Source organism: Corvus hawaiiensis, chromosome 20 (genome assembly GCF_020740725.1).
Source record: "Corvus hawaiiensis isolate bCorHaw1 chromosome 20, bCorHaw1.pri.cur, whole genome shotgun sequence".
In the NCBI taxonomy this organism is placed as follows: domain Eukaryota; kingdom Metazoa; phylum Chordata; class Aves; order Passeriformes; family Corvidae; genus Corvus; species Corvus hawaiiensis.
In genome coordinates, this window is record NC_063232.1 from 811,143 (window position 1) to 829,868 (window position 18,726).

Consider the following 18,726-nt stretch of genomic DNA (forward strand, 5'->3'; position numbering starts at 1 on the left):
GCAAGTCCTGAGCAAAAAAACAGAAACAAAAGTTCTAAGGAATAAAGAAAATGGTGGAGACCACTATTGTGCCTCAATAAAAAGGCCAAGGAGTACAGGAGAGCAGTGTCTTACATAGGTCTTGACATTTTATTAGTAGATTAAGTAGTTTAGCTAGTCTTGTTCATTCTTTTTCTGAATTAACAAGTTAAGGGTTACCAAATATTCAGCACATTTGCTTAGAAACAAGACATCATTAAAATATTGCCTTCTCTTTCCAGCAGGCAGCCTCATTTCTTTTGGGTTTAAAGAAAATGCACACCTCCATAATGCAGTTTTGATCAAGCAAAGCTGTGCTTACACTTCTGGTGTGATACTCCATGTAAGGGAGTAAGGTCTCCAGCTCCTCTGTGTTTCAAATGTATTCCAGAACTTCTCCACCTCCCAAAGGTGTCCTGGTGTCAAAGCAGGTGATGCTTAGATGTGCTGTTAACAAGGCCATGAGAGTCATGACATGCAGGAGTAAATGCAAGGGGAGAATATCCAAGGCACAGGTGCTCAGGCACCGTTTGTCCTGACTCTCAGTGCACACCATGCAGGTGACCCGAGGCCCCCTCCCTGTCTCGTGCATTTTCCTGTCCCGCACCGAGAAAGCCTCTTTGGCACCCTCAGGTGTTTCAGGTGACACTGTAAACTCAGGCACTGCTCACTTAACTGTCTTCATCTCTGCAACAGAAACAAGTCTGAAAACATTGCCTGTTAAATTTCCAATTTAGGCTTCCTCCTAAGAATAGCCCTTGGGTTGCGTGTGGGTTCACGACAACATTTCCTACCTGCTATTCCTGGAACTGCTTTCCTGACTGTGAGCACTGCCCAGTACAGCCCCTCCCAAATGCACTCCCTTAAGGAGACTTCTGAAAGATGAATGCTGGGTGTGATGTTGTGAGCCGGAGGTAACTTTGTCAACAAGGAAGAGGCCCCTTGTCCCAGGTGTGGGTGTCATGATGACCACGGGGTGAAACACAGCATTATCAGTACCCTGCATCCCTACCCTGCCAGCTCTACCACTGCCTCCTCACACTGCCAGTGTTTCCTATTCCTCCTGTCTTACCAGAGCTTAAACTTTCCATCCTTGGGAAGTGTTTGATACCAGAATCTAAGTGACGGTATCCCTTGAAAAACAGCAAACCCGTTGTTTGCTGTAGCAGCTACTGGACAGTTTCCTTAGTGGTCCAGGGAGGGGTGGTGTCAGAATGGGAGATAAAGTCCTGAGCTCCAGACCTGCAGTCAATGCTGCAGTGTTTTCACTTAAAAACCCCATCGCTAGGAGTCACATGGTTTCACGCTATCCTGAGATTTCATTTTAATAGCAAAAAACAAGGAAATTCTTCATGACTCCAGAAAAAAAATTTTAAAAGCGGTCAGGTATTTAACAGGTCATACATAAGGTAGTGGGACAGTAGTGTAACTGAGACACCACGAGGTTAAGGGTATGTGAAGCAGGAAGATGATTGCAGAGAAGGAAGTGGAATCAAGTTACCTGTGTCTTAAATCCAGCTTTCCCACATCTGCTGTGCTGGAAAAGGAGCTGTTAGCTTCGGAGCAGTGAGAGATGGTATTTGCAAGGCTCGGGTTGGGGATGGGGAGCAAAACAAAACCCCAAGATGTTGAAATTGCAACAAAACCTCAACTCTTTAACAAAATGTCATCTATGTGCGACGAAGTTGTTATGAAGCTGGAAGCCTGTGAAGTGGTGACTGGTGGCTTCACTGTGTTTGGGACAATTTCAGAAAGCAATTCCTCAGTTCTTGCTGGAAGATCAGTTTTCCACGCTTCCTTAAACTGGGAGCCAGACTGGTCTTCCCAGAAGTGATGAAAATAAGCAGCTTTAGCTGGAACTCTCCTGACACTCCCAGTAAAAGGACACTCCAGTGCAGCCCACCAAAGAGCCGCAGGATTGTTCACAGGCCCAGGGATTGTTCACGGCTACAGATGTCACAGCTTCAGAAGAGGAAACCGAGTCTTGATATATGCCATTCTCCAGGCACTGCCGTCACGCTCTGGTGACTCACACAAGTGTATCAAGACAGGCCTAGAAAGCCGAGCTAATGTGTCATTTCCTTCCTCTTCCTCTCCCAGGGCAGCAGTTCACAGGGGGCCCCACTGACCTTTAGCCTCTGAGGGGATGAGGGACTAAAGAGCTCACAGAGGTGTGTATTCAGGGAAAGAAAGCATCAAAGGCTTACATTTATTTGGTTTTCTGGCACTCCTTGTGTTTCATGCATGGGCTGTTTCCTAATTAAAGCAGGAGAAACAAAAGAAGTCCGAGGTTTGTCTCCCAGCCTTGGCAGAACTCTTTCATGCTCGGTGCTGTTGTTTGCAGTGTACACAAGCAGCTCTCCACTGACGAGAGCACAGCAGATGAGACAGAAAATCCCACCCAGCTCATTTTCTTTCTCTAAAGCTCACAAATTCTAGCTGCAGCAGGAAGCAAGGGACTGATACGATGCAGAGTGGAGCGGCTGCAGGAATCTCCCCTCCAAACCCGGGCCAAACTGCGCATCGCCCTGCAAGCACTCCCGCGGGGGGTTATTGCAGGCTGAAGGAGCTGCTTTTCTCCACTCTGGCCTCCGACTCTGCCTTCGTGCAGAACACGGGGAGCCAGCGCCGAGCGCCAGGGCCCTGCCAGGAGCCGGGAGCCGCCGGGATCGCGATCGGGGCGGGGCGGGGCGGGGCGCGTGCCCAGGTGCGGGGAGCCGCGCGTGCCCAGGTGCGGGGAGCCGCGCGTGCGCAGGGGCGCGGAGCCGCGCGTGCGCAGGTGCGCGGTGCCGCGCGTGCCCAGGTGCGGGGAGCCGCGCGTGCGCAGGGGCGCGGAGCCGCGCGTGCCCAGGTGCGGGGAGCCGCGCGTGCCCAGGGGCGCGGTGCCGCGCGTGCCCAGGTGCGGGGAGCCGCGCGTGCGCAGGGGCGCGGAGCCGCGCGTGCCCAGGTGCGGGGAGCCGCGCGTGCGCAGGGGCGCGGAGCCGCGCGTGCCCAGGTGCGGGGAGCCGCGCGTGCCCAGGGGCGCGGTGCCGCGCGTGCCCAGGTGCGGGGAGCCGCGCGTGCGCAGGGGCGCGGAGCCGCGCGTGCCCAGGGGCGCGGTGCCGCGCGTGCCCGCCAGAGGGCGCCGCACACCCGGCAGGTGCCCGCGCGCACCCGGAGCCCTTCCCCGGGATTTGGGGTCGGTGAAGGATTTTGGGTTTGGGTTTCTTCCCCTCCCTGCCCTCCCAGGCCTTCCTCTCCAGGCACGAGGGTACAGCAGACCAATCGCAGCTTTCCAGGAGGAGCTGCACAGGGCATAGCCAAGGTCACTTGGCACAGTGAAAACTTGTCAGGATGCCCGCAGGGTCAGGGCTGGTGCAGGGCTGCCACCCCACTCCCCGGGCACTAGGAGATGCTGAGCCTGTAAAGGCATGTGGCCTTCAAAATAACATGCTACCTTGGGACCTCTTGATTGTTGTACAGAACTAATCAGACATAATGTTCACAAACATTTCTCTAGAAATACAACAGAATTTTGCTCCTCTTGCTGTGAGATGGGGTTCAGCTCAGATCACTTTGCTCTGGAAATTGAGCTTTTAAGAGCATTGGTACTTGGTGTGAAATCACAAGACCAGTGTTTGAAAGAGCAGAAAGGCGGCAGCAGAACTACACCTGTGCTGAATGAAGGAAAGCCTCCGGAGCAGGCCCTGCAGACTGACCGTGAGGAACTGTATTTACATTTGACATTTGTTTGGAAAGCATCATAGGCCTGTGGCAAAGGGACTGTCTTGACCGCATCAGGGAGGAAAACCAGATTCTGAGGTTGGCCACAGTTTTTTTTAGAATCCCTTTTTGTGCCTCATTTATTTACTAAGTGAGGGATTATGTTTTCTGTTCACAGCTTTGTCTCTTGTCTGTTTAACTTATGTTGTTTGGATTAGAGAGACTTCTTTATTAAAGGCTTGGATGCTACTGTAGTGCACAAATGAAGATAATTGAAACATTTCCAGGTTTCCATAAATATTCCAAATGTTATTATCCTTACATTTCTCCATAAATGCTACTGAGTTATGTTTTATTTAAAGTATGATTTAGGATAATTGGTTAGTCAGAATACTGGTTTGTTTCTGAATAATAAGTAGTTAATAATATCTGCTGTTGAAGCCAAGAACTATTATAGATTCAAGAAAAAAATAGACTAAAAAAACCCCTTCTTCTGAATTACTAGACAGAAGTGATACTAAAAAGAGGAAACCCTTCTCACCACAGCACAGTGCACAGAATGTCTTCCCAGACAACGTATAAGGATCCCTGTTCAGGGGAGTCTGGGGGCTGGTGCTGGCTGAGTTTCCTCGAGCAAAGATCTCCATAGGGAAGGTGTAACTTCAGAAGTTCTCCACCCATACAGATGGACATCTTGAATTCATTTCTATTGCAGTCTGCTGCCAGAAGAGCTCACGAACTGGCCCATGTACCATGGTGTGGACAGCAGCAGTTCTGTTTGAATTGAGGCCTCTGTGTCTGATGCAGCTGAGCTGCACAGAGCCCCTTCCTCACCATGGGCGAGGCTGCTGGGCAGTGTCTGACCCTGCCCTGGGGGCTGTGCTGGGTGGTGTCTGACCCTGTAGTGCGTGTGTGACTGGCCAGGGCAGGAGCTGTGCTGGTGTTAAGGGTTCCAGCCCCTTCACAACAGGGTCACAGCAGACGCTGCAACATGTGTTGGCCAAATGCCATCCTGGCAGCTCTTCACCAAACACAAACCTGTGAGCAGGTCAGTCCACTTCCAGCTTCTCTAATGTCTCATGATCCAGTGGACACAGTCAATAAACCTGGGGAAGCCAAAGGGTCTTTGTACCTTCCCCCAGGAGGTAAATGCCCTCACAGTTGCTGCCTTTCCAGTGCAGGATTGTCACAGTGCAAGCACCGAGCTTTTCCCAGGCTCCAGAATAACCCCTGGCACTGAGTTGGGTACCACCACGTGAGTTATACACAGACGCACATGGATGGAGGCACTCACCCCCACACCAACCCACAGATATAAATATATGTGTGTATGTCAAACTTCCCTTGCTTTATTGCAAGCCTTTGCTATGAATATGCTTCATTAGAGCCTGGTCAGTTGTTGCTCAGATTACTGCCCCATGATGGACGCTGTTTAATTAGATTTTTATTTGTAATGTTGTGCTGGAGTACTTCAGTCTTGTGACATGCCACATCAGGATCAAAGTTCTGCCCAAACTCCTCTCACTGTTATCTGCAGTGGACCTTGGAATTTTTTTTGTTTTTTTCCTTTCCTCTGATGCAATTAAGATGAAGCAATATTTTAAGTCTTTCTTCTGGACTTGTTCCTTCTGCAGTGACCACAAGGAACTGGTCATAATTAATAGTATCATCAAGACACCCTAACAGCTCCTGGGCAGTTGCACAGAAGGAGTGAATTTACACTGTTAATAACATACACTGATAGATTTTTTTCCCCCATACATTTTTTCCATCCTGGCATTTATTCTGGTACAAGACTTTTGTTACAATTGCTCTTATATCAGGAAGCAGATTAAGATAGTCTTCCCAAAGACACGCTTGCCCTTTGAAGCAGGAGGTGAGAGGAGCATCAGTGATACCTTAATGGTTTGATTACATGCTCTCCATGAACTGACCTGGGTTCACACACAAGGGGGAAGCGGTCCTTAGCTGCATAGCTCTAAGATGGAGTTGTGTGTCAGGCACCTGAAGAAGTGGGCAGTACTCTCCAATTAATTGAGAGAAGTTCCTCCCCTTAGCGTGCAGGGGGCAACTAGAGTGGTCTTTAACATTTGTATAAGCTAAGAAGTGAGCTCAGAGAGAGAGAGAGGGGATTATGATTTCTGTCAGGGAACCCCAGTGTAGCAACTCTTATTACAGCCTGTAAATAAGTATTTTTCTCATTGATGCAGCTCAGCCAGCTGGAATAGAAGTGAGCATTGAGTAGCTTCTAATCTCATGTTAGAAATAAATCATATCTGCCCCAGAACTTCTGTCTGGAATTAGCTGGTTACACAAGGCATAACCTTGCTGATAACTAACAGTGTTATCAGGACTTATCTGAAGTTTACTCTGGCTTTCTTTTGGTTCTAGTACATCAATAATTAGGGCTGTTCTGAACCAGCTCATTGCAGCAGGATTGGGGTGCGGAACAGTGTTTATAAAACAAACTAGTCCTTGTGCAGAAGCCAGCATCCCACAGAAACCCTGCCTGCCTTACTCAGGTGGTTCTAATCTGAAATAATTACTTGGCTAAACAGTTGCTGCCTGACAACTCTACCAGATTTCCCATGGGATCTTACACAACCTTTGTCCTTTATGAAACTATTGTAATATGTAAGGAAAAGGTCATGGGATTCATCCACCCTATTTCTAAACTGCTCCAATGGAAGTCCTCATTTAGCATTGAAACAATAAACCCCATGCAATACTTAGCCGTGCCTGCCACAGCTCCTCTGCTGTAAGTCATTTGTGGGTTTCCTGTGTTTCTGGAAATGTTAATATCAAGGTTTGTGCTGCTCAGAGATCCAGGTCTGTCTGAAAGCGCTGCTGTGAGCAAAAGAGAGGATACTCACTGATCAGAGATGAGTCCTTAGCTGTTAGATCCCCAGGAGAGCACTAGGTCTCTCTCTGCAAAATGTAAACTGGTTCTCACCCAAAGGCCCTTGAGTTTTGTGGTGCTACAAGGAACACGAGCACTGTGACCTGGGGAGTTATTTCTGTGTCTCTGGGAGGAGCTGTGTGCCTGGCCCTGCTGAGGGTCCCAGGCTTGTGCTGTGGTCACAATGGGAACTCCTGGAGACGTTGGGGATCAGGCTTCACCTTGCGGTGTTCCACCACAGCAGGAAGAGGCTTGTAAACGTGGTACATTATTACAAATAGTCTCACTAATGAGGAGAGCTTGTGTACTTGGTCTAACACTATCATTTGTGTCCTGGGAGAAAGGTTAGAGCAAACAGAGGAACTGCTGCAGGCAGAGCTGGGAGAAGCAGCTTTCAGAGGTGGTGAAAGGGGAACTGGGATGTTGTTTTCTTACCCCACTTCCATAAATCAGAGCTTTTGGTGAACACAGCCTGAGGGGACCCTTCAATAAGCCTCTCCTGCAAGACCCCACATTGAAGCCCTACTTGCTGACCCAGGGCTGGAACAGTGATCTTGCAGAAACAGGCTCATGGCAAGCCCAGCTTTTAGCTCAGCTCATGAAGGAGCTTAAATAAGCAGATTTGCAGCTCACATGTGCTTGTAACACTGTCATGGCTTTAGAGAGAGCTCTGTAAGCATCTGTCTGGGAGCACAAACCAGGCCTCACCAGCTTAGCCTGCAATGCTGCAGGCAGACAGTATTGATAAATCAGTTGAGGTACCAGAACACTTTTATACAAGTTTTTAATAAAAAATTCAACAAAAATATATATAATCAGGCATTTTATGCAATGCATACATTCTTTGTATCTGCAGGTACAGATAAATAACAGAAGGCAAAACCAAGTATTTTGCTTATCTTTGGCCATTAACCAATAATCACCCCCAAACGGATATTATAGGGTTAAAGGATAATAAACCGAATCTGTAAATGTCTCTCATTACAGACACAGTATCAGGCAATAATACAGTAGTCAGATTTTCAGAAATGTATGGAAATAGTTCTCTAACACTGCCCAATACTGAAATTTCACCTGGTTTGCTGCTATGGAACATAAGGCCTTCAGCTGACTCAGGCTCGGTCCTGGGTTACATTAGATACACTCCAGTCCTTATTAACCTCCTTCCCTTCCCCACACCCTGCTCTCTACAAAGCTACACTGTACCTCTTCACAAATAAACTAGCACAAAGTCTGACGTGGGAGGCAGCTTTCTGGACCCCAACCAATGTACAGAAGGAAGCTTAACTGCTCTGTAAGTTAACAGTTTTCCTACCTCAGTGTGCCAGAACAGCTGTCCTTCCACTTACAGCACAGATGCATCATGGCTCTACCAAAGCAATATATACATGAGACACATGAAAAATCACACAAGCAATTCTTAAAGGTACATTGATAACATGTAGCAGCTTATGTCTATATATGTACATGTTTTCACAGTTATATTTTAGAAAATTGAGAACACCAGGAATACTTCTACTGTGTTTTCTATAAATAGTAAAAAAATTACCTGTCAGGCATTTTGATAAAATAGTATTTAGGTTATCACTTTAAATAGCTCTTGAAAACCTGTAGAGTTTTAAGCTTAAAGGCTGTACAGTTTGAGGATTCTGCAAAGTGTTTGTAGCTAGTTTCAGCAGCTGGGCCACCTCCCAGCTGTTAGGGTTTTTTTTCTTCTCAAAAAACTCAAATCTGGTAACAAAGGAACTCCACCACTTTGCACGGGATAGGCAAGTTCTTGACTTGGCTGGTGGGCATCACCCTGCGGATGGCCATGCGACACAGGTGCTGCAGGCTGGACACCTGGCTGGGGGTTGCCCAGAAGTACACGCTGCCGTCCTGGGTCCTGCACAAAACCCCACAAAACCCTCCAGGTTATTCCACTTGGATCAGTTCAGCCTGCTACCAACTCACACGCACGACTAGGTAGGGGACTTGCTGGTGCTCAGTTCCAGCTGCTCCAGATTCTCATTTACTCCAGATTCTGATTTACTCCAGTTCCTATTTTAAGCTACAGCAGCACAATAAGCAACTTGTCTATGCAACAGGAGCAGATCTCCTAGCAGCTACTGCTGTGCCACCTGACACGCAGCAACTGCCCTCATCTATATGATGGGCTTCTTCCAATCCACATGTTTAGGGTCTCTCATGTATTTATTTTTAAAGATAAGAAATTAGTTTATCAGATGATGGATTTTACTGCTATTCCAGGCATGTTTAAACAAATAGTACCAGTCAGAAGCACCAGGTTGCAAGTCACAACTGAAGATTTTCAGAACACTGAGCCATTGTTTTCAATCTTTTGTGTTACCTTTGTATTTTAGAAAGGAAAAGAAGTCTGTACTTGCCCTGCAGCCAGAACACTGCCATCGGTAGAGAAAGTGCAGCAGAGCCCATTGTTCAGAGGTGCAACTTGTACAGGGTATTCTTCATCAATTCTCCAGAACCTGACCATTCTGAGGGGGAAGGACAACATAGGAAGTTATCAGAGTAGGTTTTAAATTCTGCTTGGTGTTTTCTCTGTGCTGCACAAGAAACTAGTCTGGAGCACAGCTTGGGCGCCAAGAGCGCCAGGAGCCCAAGCTGACAGTGCTGAGAGGCTCCTGTCCTAGAGCAGGAACGCAGGAGGGGTACCAGCCCTGTCCCCACACTCACTTGTCGTCGGCCAGGCTGGCCACGTGCAGCCCGTCGTGGCTGAAGCACACGGAGCGCACCCAGCGGTCGTTGGCACCGCCCGCGAAGATCGGCGTGGGCGCGGGGAACAGGTGCCTGCGGACACACAGGGACATGCTCAGTGACGGTGCCACGTCTGGAGCTGGGGAGGGCCCCTCAGCCAGGACAGCAGAGCTCAGGCATTAACAAACAAACAGTGTTTAACCAGTTAGTCATGGATTCAGGAGTGCAGACTGAACTGCTGTGTCTTTTGTGAGCTCTTCAGCTTTGTTGAACAACTTGGTACACATTAAAATACCTGTGCTGTAAATTCTCTCTCAGAGGAGAGAGAAACCTCCAGCCTCTGCCACTTCAGCATTTCCATCAGCTACTGCTCTTTTTCAAGTCCAATTTACAGCTATGTACACAAACCCACTGATTTTCAGTTAGTCATCTCCACTCTGGGAGAAAGTTTCCATGTTTGACTGCTTTACTTACCCAAATTCCCTAAGAATCACTCCAATATGTGGATCCCAGACATAGACTCGAGTATCATAAGATGCAGTAGCCAGTAATGCTCCATCAGGAGAAAACTCACAAGCTACAACATCATTGTGATGTCCTTCAAGTTTCCGTAACATGGAGTATTTATCCATATCCCAGAGGAAAACCTGCAATTAAATGAGCTGATGTTATAGCTCTGCTCAGAGAAGCAATGAAGCACTTAATTTGTTTTTTAAGTATAGCTAGTCTTATTTAGGATTATATTAAAATCAGGTATTATGAATTACTACAATTAAGAAATATGCTCAGTGTCATACTCAGATTAAAATCAAGGTTTTTTAAAAAAATAATTAAAGCAGACATGCAAATTCTAACTCAAATTTGTTAAATGTTATTAACAAAATAAGCCAAAATATAAGATAAAGGCAACACAATTTAACCATGTAGCTTACTGAAATTCACGTATTACAAAACTATTTTATTAAAATATTCAGAAATAAATAGGGTTAAGCTCTACAGTCCCCTCTTTCCAGTAACTACCAAAATTTTAAGAAATATACAGACAGAAAATGTAAGGTTAACATATTGTTACTCCAGTGGCATCCCTTTGAGTTTAAGATCACTTGTTTACAATTGCTTGGATCACCAACGTCAGCCTAGGAAGAGAAACAGATACTGCAAGCAAAAAGAATTTTCACAGCCAAAAGTTATGTCTTTGGCAAAACAACAGGGAAGTCTAACCACATTATTAGAAAGAATTTAGGCATTTAAAATCAAGTCAACAGTAAAAAACAACATTAATATTACAATTTACCCAGCTAATTGCACAGTGTATTATAAGAATTGATAGAATGTTACAGTATGCTGAGATTTTACATGCAGTTGTACATTATATATAATCAAAATAAAGACTGTGCAGAATTACTGAATAGGACCCATCCATGTACTGCAGCATGGTTTTATAAGAATGTAAGTCATCAGCAAAAGCTGTTATGTCCCTCAAAGAGCTCATTAGCAGCCTTGATTTTTCCCTTGACAGTTTTACTGCACAGGCTAAATTGTGACATCTTGGATAAATTTATGTTTGACCAAAACAAACTCAGCCTTAGTGCCTCCCACACGGCCTAACTCTGAACCATTTTACAATCCGCTACAAACATGTTCACTAATTTTTCCAAGGAGACCCCAACATTCCATAAAACTGGAAACTAAGTTTGAGGAGTCAGTGTGTTTCACTGCTGTGAAAATTATTGAAAAAAACAACAACAACCAAAAAAAAAAAAAAAAAAAAAAAGCAAGCAAGCAAGCAGACAGTGGACATGGAGCAGCACCTGCGTACGTACAGGACCCCTTGCAGCCGAGGGCAAGGTTACTTCGTCCTACGGTACAGACGGTACAGCTCGCCGGGCTGGCGGCCAGAGCTGCCACTCTCTGCCCGCCAACACCACTGTGCTCCTCAGAGTGGTGCCAGCTTAACTCAATCACACCAATATTGCTGCCACCACCTGTGACAGGGAAAGCAAGAAGCTTATGGAAAACACACAGCCTCCAGACAGCAATGTACACATCCCCCTCTGCTCCACTACTGAGCCAAACCCCAGACCTCGGCTGTTCTCACCGAGGTGGACAGTGCATCTGAGCACTCCCACAGTGGTGATGTCCAGTGCCTGAACTGGGCCTTCAAAGTCTTGTTAAACTGCCTACAGAGCCCCTGGAACCAGGCTGAACACCCCTTTCTGGTTTGCTCTAATTCTTCAGTGCCAGGAGTAGCTTATGGCATACATGCATTACCTGCACTGCTTTCAGTTCTCTACCAGGGCATTAGGATAGGATGGAAGCAAAAACAGCGTGCTCCTCTTCCTGCTAACTCTTAGGCACCATTGCCATTGGTATGGGAAAACAGGGAGAAACGTCTTTGTTCAGCAGGAGGTGCCCTGACTGGCTCAGACTTTGTAAAGTCTTTCTCACTGAGCACGAAATAGGAAGGACAAAATCAAAACCAAAATAGTTTTACGCATTCATCTAAGTATCTTTTAACACTGGCTTTAGTGGTCTTTGTTTTGTGCCATGACCCTGTGGAGACCTATTCCTCAACCGTTACAGCCTCTTCAACTAAAAGCAGTGCAAGTTCCATTCACAAATCAGGGTCTCAATGCACCATTTGCCAGTTTAATTTCATGCACTTTTACATCATCATCAAACATTAGAAGTTCATGACACCGAGCACAAGCTTAATGTTACTTAGATTTAAAATGATTACACACACAATTCAGGAGAATTAAGGAACAAGAAACTCTGACACATACTGCTTTACTAGCTCCAACAGAACAGAGGATGGAGGAGTCTGGAGAGAAGGCACAGCCATACACCCAGTTCGGATGGCCTCTCAACACCTTCATCATGTTTCCTAAACAAAAGACACTGCTGTAAGAATTCGTTAAATATTACAAAATTCAGATTGAAAAGCTTTTCCAAATTAGTTATTCCTTTCTAAAATTTTCTATTATTTTCCCAAACGTCTTGCAGAGTCATCCTACACAGATATAAAGCCCCTGGGATGCAGCCTCTAATCCCAGGACCCTATTCAGAAAAGTCACTTCATGCACTCTTAGCTCAGCCCAATACCTGCCTCCAGGGTTTAGACAGATAAAGAATTCCAGGGGAGTGCAGAGTGAGTGACTAACAGAACATACAGTTTTTAAGCAACTCTGACCAAACTGAGTCTAGAGCAATAAAAGAGGTGAGTACATGGATACTTCTCTCAGGTATTAGGGCAGATAAAGTCCAGACATGTACCATCATCTTTCAGGTCCCACACTCGCAGGGTTTTGTCTCTGGACGCAGACACAAGAATCAGGCTGCCATCGGGGGCAAAGGTTAAATCTCTGACAACTTCTGTGTGGTCCATCAGGTTAAGGAGGAGTTTTCCTGTTACATGAGAACACCACAATTTAAAATGAAGGACTGTACTTAGATCAAATGCTTTATGGATACAAATATTGAATATAAATATTGAATATAGAATCACAGCAAGTAAAGACAATTTTCTTTGTAGAAATGCTCCCTACAATGAGCAGCACATGGATCCTTTCACTCTCCTGTATTGAGAGACAACTCCCTGAAAAGCTACAAAATCTATATACTAGAATCTCAGAAATAAGGCAAGACTTGTCTTTTGATAGACATACCTGTTCTAAGCTTCAATTTAAAAGGACAAGTTACTCAATAATCATTATTTTTTAAAATGAGTTCTCTCCAACCTAGCAGCTGTGCTACCAGCAAAACTCAAAGTCCCTAAATTCAGATTAAGTCTTTTTGAGTCATTAATTTTCTTTTTTAAAAAATAAGAGGTCCTCATCAACATAAACCAGCAACTTCATGCTTTTAAAGTATGGTAAAACTAAGAAGTCTTTTGAGTAAAAAAATGTAGGTATGCACACATTTAATTATTTTGCATCTTCCATGTCTCACGTCTCAAAGCATGAGCTGCCTCTCTTGTTCCTTTGGCAGTTTTTCGTTACTTCTGGTTGCAGGAGCTCATGCTTTTTTAAATATTTTTTAACTTGTATTCAAGGTTCAGTTCCCAGTTACAATTCTATAACCAATTCCTGCTGTGTACTAATGATATTATTACTGCATAAAGTGAGAGTTGGCACTTCAGTGCAACAAGGAGCATTTGGACAACGCTCTCAGGACACGGTGGCAGTGCTGGGGTGTCCTGTGCCGGGCCAGGAGCTGGACTGGACGATCCCCACGTGTCCCTGCAGCTCAGGATATCCCGGTGTGCTGTGAGCCCCTCTCCCACCCACCTGTGTAGACATCCCAGATCTTGATGCGGCCGTTGTTGAGGCCGGTGGCGAGGAGCAGCTGGTCCTGCCCGAACTTGAAACGGTGCCACTCGATGTTGACGCAGCGGCTCTGCTTCTCGGGCACCGAGGAGCCGAAGGCCAGGCTCCACACGATGTCCCCGCAGTCGATGATGTGCTCGCAGGGCTTGTTCTTCTGGCCGCTCTCGCTGCTCTGCCTCGGCAGCCTCGTGCTGACAGCGTTCGCACCATTCTTTGTGCCGTGCAACAGGCTGCAAAGAGAACAAAAGGCACAAAAATAAGCGCAGGTTATCTTGAAAAACAAACATTTCTTCAAGGTGCAGTGAAATCTGGGAGTTGTCATAATGTACATCTCTGAGGCGCAAAATGGCACATTTTTACTTTAAAATTATAAAAGCAGCTTTTTCTTGTAACTGTGAAAAATTACCAGCACCTGGAAACCTTCCAACACAAAGTAAGACTAATATTCTGTATACGCTTTTACCTCTGTAGAGAGCAAGACACTAACATAACCTATTACAAAACCCAACAGTTTTAAAGCATTTACAGAAAAATGAGCCACAAAAATTTCCAGGACTTTCTGCTAAATGAGTGAGAAGTTCTCTGCAATTCCCTTACATGTGTTAAACCCTGAAAAGAGATACTGAGTGTCCAGCACATGGAAAACTATTAACCACCCCCAAAAGGGGGAAAAAATGGGTCAGAGAAATGTAACCAGCTACAGAACTGCAGGGGCTGGCTACCAACTTCGCTAACATGCAACCTGCAAGTGCCAATAAAATGTGTATTTTGGAACTCCACTTGCATTCTAACAAGGATGATAAGGAAAGAGGTCTGCCTTTAAGTAAATTCCTAAAACATAAAGCCAAACAGCATTGTGATAGGAAATTTAAAGGGCCAGATCTGCCCACATCTCTAAATTCCCTTCTCTTTCTAACTTCCTCTTATTTTAGAGCATCTGAATTGATTAACAAGTTACTCCTCCACTGGCTTTGTGAGGTTGCAATAGTTGTTCCTCTTGCTGACCACACAGGAAGAGACAGAACAGCTGTTATTTTAAGGAATTAGTTTTTCCCCAAGGCGTCAAAGCCTAAAAGACCAATACATGCGTTTTAATCGATTTGAAGCTATCTCCTGTTTTTAAACCCTCCTGTTTTTCAGGTGCACTGAAAGCCATAGCAGTTTGTCTTACAAGTTGTTGAGGCACTGTGCCCAGGGGACCAGCTTCACTATGCGATGTCCCTGTGACCACGCCAGGTACGAGCCATCGGGAGCGAACGCGACCGTCCAGTTCTCCCGGCCGCACTTCTTGTCGAAGGGAGACGTGGGGGCCAGGAGCTCTCCTACCGTGCGCGACCGAGCTGGGGGACAGAGGAGATCCGTGTGAGAGGGGGATCGTGCAGCGCCTTACGCAGGCTGCACGGGCACCCGCCGCCTCACGGCGACTAACGCGAGCGGGAGGGAGCCCGGTGTCACCGTACAACCCAGCAGGGATGAGCCCCCGCAGGGGAACACGCGGTGTTGAACCAACTGCTCGCACTGTGCGCGATACCGCACCCGGTACGGGCGATGCCGCCGGGCCCGCGCCTGCCCACGGCCGGGAGAACGGGCCGGCGGCCGGGAAAGGCTCCGTGCGCCGGGAAAGGCTCCGTGCGCCGGGAAAGGCTCCGTGCGCCGGGATCCCGCCCGTTACCCGCGAGCAGCCCCGAGCGCGCTGCTGTGCTGCGGGATGGGCTGAGCGCCCGCCCACCCCCGCCCGAGCCCGGGCCGAGCGCGGGGCCCGGCCGCGCTGCTCCCGCCCGCCCTCCCCGCTCACCGATGAGCTTCTCGTTGACACTCGGGGGAAAGCTGGCCATGGACGGGCGGCCTGAGGAACGGCGGGGCTGCCACGGAGCGGGACCGGCGGGCGCGGGCTAGGCTGGGCAAGATGGCGGCGGCGGGCGGCGGGGCGGGGCGGGGAATGCTCCGCGGGGCCGGGCGGGCGGGGCCGCTGCCAGGGGAGCCCGGCCCGGCCTGCTCTGCTCTGCTCTGCCTTGCCCTGCTCTGCTCTGCCCTGCTCTGCCCTGCCCTGCTCTGCCCTGCTCTGCCTTGCCCTGCTCTGCTCTGCCCTGCTCTGCTCTGCTCTGCCCTGCCCTGCTCTGCCTTGCCCTGCTCTGCCCTGCTCTGCCCGGCCCTGCCCGGCCCTGCTCTGCTCTGCCTTGCTCTGCTCTGCCCTGCTCTGCCTTGCTCTGCTCTGCCCTGCCCTGCCCGGCCCTGCCCTGCTCTGCCTTGCCCTGCTCTGCCTTGCCCTGCCCTGCTCTGCCCTGCCCTGCCCTGCCCTGCTCTGCCTTGCTCTGCTCTGCCCTGCTCTGCTTTGCTCTGCTCTGCCTTGCTCTGCTCTGCCTTGCTCTGCTCTGCCCTGCCCTGCCTTGCTCTGCCCTGCCCTGCCCTGCTCTGCTCTGCCTTGCCCTGCTCTGCCTTGCCCTGCTCTGCTCTGCCCTGCCCTGCCTTGCTCTGCTCTGCTCTGCCCTGCCCTGCCTTGCTCTGCCCTGCTCTGCCCTGCTCTGCCCTGCTCTGCTCTGCCTTGCCCTGCTCTGCCCTGCCCTGCCTTGCTCTGCCCTGCCCTGCCCTGCTCTGCCTTGCTCTGCCCTGCCCTGCTCTGCTCTGCCTTGCCCTGCTCTGCCTTGCCCTGCTCTGCCCTGCCCTGCCTTGCTCTGCCCTGCCCTGCCCTGCCCTGCCTTGCTCTGCCCTGCCCTGCCCTGCTCTGCTCTGCCTTGCCCTGCTCTGCCTTGCCCTGCTCTGCTCTGCCCTGCCCTGCTCTGCTCTGCCTTGCCCTGCTCTGCCTTGCCCTGCTCTGCCCTGCCCTGCCTTGCTCTGCCCTGCCCTGCCTTGCTCTGCCCTGCCCTGCCCTGCTCTGCTCTGCCTTGCCCTGCTCTGCCTTGCCCTGCTCTGCTCTGCCCTGCCCTGCCCTGCCTTGCTCTGCCCTGCTCTGCCTTGCCCTGCCCTGCCCTGCCCTGCCTTGCTCTGCCCTGCCCTGCCTTGCTCTGCCCTGCCCTGCCCTGCTCTGCTCTGCCTTGCCCTGCTCTGCCTTGCTCTGCTCTGCTCTGCCCTGCCCTGCCCTGCCCTGCTCTGCCTTGCCCTGCCCTGCTCTGCCTTGCTCTGCCCTGCCCGGCCCTGCCCGCCCGCAGCCGTTCGCGCTCCTGCCCCCCATCCGCTGCCCCTGCCCGGCCGTGCCGCTGTCCCGGCCCGGTTCGCAGCCTGACCCCCGTCAGCCCCGTCCTCCCGCCGTGTGCCTCCCTGGTTCAGGGGCTGGAGGAGTCTCCTGCTCTTTAGGGTTTCTTTCTGACCGTGTATAGTTCAGCATTTAAACGCAGCAGGATCTGGTTTATAATAAAATTTTGCTGTTGATGAGGTTGTTCACAAACAAGCTGGAGAAAGAGGCCCTGAGAGCGCCTCGTTCTCTGTGACTTTGTATTAACATCTCTATGCACTCCTCTCTCGTTCCATATCCTCTTTTCTCCTTTTGCGTATCTAAGTTCTGCCCCTCTTCTAGACGAAGTCACTCTTCCTCGTTCTCTCTATGGACTTCAGAGAAGGGCCCAGCAGGATAATTAACTGCAGATAATAACTGTGATTTCATTCCAAAGCAGTGGCCTCACTGGCAGACGCACTGCAATAGCCATGGGATCAGCTACTCAGCTGTAGCAACAGCCAGGAATTACCCCAGGGTGAGCAAGGCCAGCGAAGCATTTTTTAAACCATGCAGTGACACAATGTCAAAGAAAGGAGCAGGGAGAAGTTTGGGACTTTCTTGGTGATGTGAACGCTAGCACGGATTAGCACTGGTTTGTATAAATGCCCCTAGCACATCGTAGCATTTATTTGATACAGCATAATCCTGTTCCTGCCCTGTCCATCCCCCACTGCCAGCAGAGGGAAGAGCCCCGAGCAGCTCTCTGCAGCCAATCCCTGGACACCTCCTTGGAACAAGGCAGACTTGTAGCCAGTGAATATTGTGAAATGCTGCTTGGAGTTGCTCATGGGTTATGAATGTTTGAGTCAGGCCAGCCCAGAGCTGAGCTGACTCACGTAAGGGTTCTCCAGAGGGTCTGAGCCTCGCTCAGAGCCAGCACATGCTGGGTTCTGTTTGCTGACCCTGGGGGCTCTTGAAGCCAGCAAACTGCAGCTTTGGGTTACTCAGCTTTGCAGGGGTGTTACCACACTGCTGCCTTTCTCACGTTTTTTTTAAGAAGAAAAGTATTTTGCAATTTATTATTTCTTTATGTCTCTCTTCCTGTAAGTACTGCTCCAACAGTTGAAGTTTCTTCCTCAGTGAGCTTTCTGCTCATTAGCGTAGTACATTTGAGGCCAGAGGAGATAATTAGCTCATTTAGTCTGGTCTTTGTACAACAGAGGAATGTAATTTAATCTAATTTCACACACCTTCAAACAGTGAGGATTTCCAGCCTTTACAACACTGGGGTCCAAATGCTGGTCCAAATGCTGGTCTTTGAACTTTCCAGTCCACGTTTTGTGTGTAATGGACACAAAGGCAAACTGGGATATGGAAAACCCCAGGGGTTTGCAAGCTTGTTAGAAATTGTTTGGTGTCACAGGCTGTCCTGGGGACACTGGTAGCACCTTCTGTTTTCAGGCTGGGTTGCAAGGGCCGTTGTCCTTGTGTCTGAAGCCAGAGTGGGAGGGGTGCAAGCTGCCAACTCATCCTCTCTGCTCAGTAAATGTATCTTCCTGAAATTCAGCTTAAACTTGAGGAGATAAAGAAGCTACACTTCCTTTCCTCGGGACTCTTGCTGTGTTTATTTTCCTTGCAAGTGGCATGTGTGGGGTGATTTTTCAGATGATTGTTCAGTTCTTCCCGGGTGAGGTGTAGCTGTGGGATCCAGGGTGTCACACTCCAGGCTGTGAGACGCTGCCAGGGCCTGCAGCGGGTGACTCAGGCTGATTTATGGGTTTTCCATTATCTTCCTTTACAGATGCAGCTGCCAAGCCTGCACAGGGCTGCTCAGCTGGGAAGCTCACAAACTTGATGCCATCTTTCTCCATCAAGTCTTTACTCACTGCAGTAAGCTTTCACAAGTGAAAGGG

The 18,726-nt window shown here is 48.8% G+C and overlaps 1 protein-coding gene across 1 annotated transcript; it reads right to left on the reverse strand.

Annotated features, from left to right (window-relative positions):
- Positions 1-7,386: 7,386 nt before the first annotated feature.
- Positions 7,387-15,589, reverse strand: WSB1 (WD repeat and SOCS box containing 1). The gene is made up of 9 exons (XM_048325007.1): positions 15,458-15,589; positions 14,834-15,002; positions 13,624-13,892; positions 12,611-12,742; positions 12,121-12,221; positions 9,809-9,981; positions 9,314-9,427; positions 9,007-9,114; positions 7,387-8,504 (listed from the first exon to the last, which is right to left on the reverse strand). The coding sequence occupies exons 1-9, from the start codon at positions 15,495-15,497 to the stop codon at positions 8,345-8,347; spliced, it is 1,266 nt and encodes a 421-aa protein (XP_048180964.1). The 5' UTR covers positions 15,498-15,589; the 3' UTR covers positions 7,387-8,344.
- Positions 15,590-18,726: the final 3,137 nt, after the last annotated feature.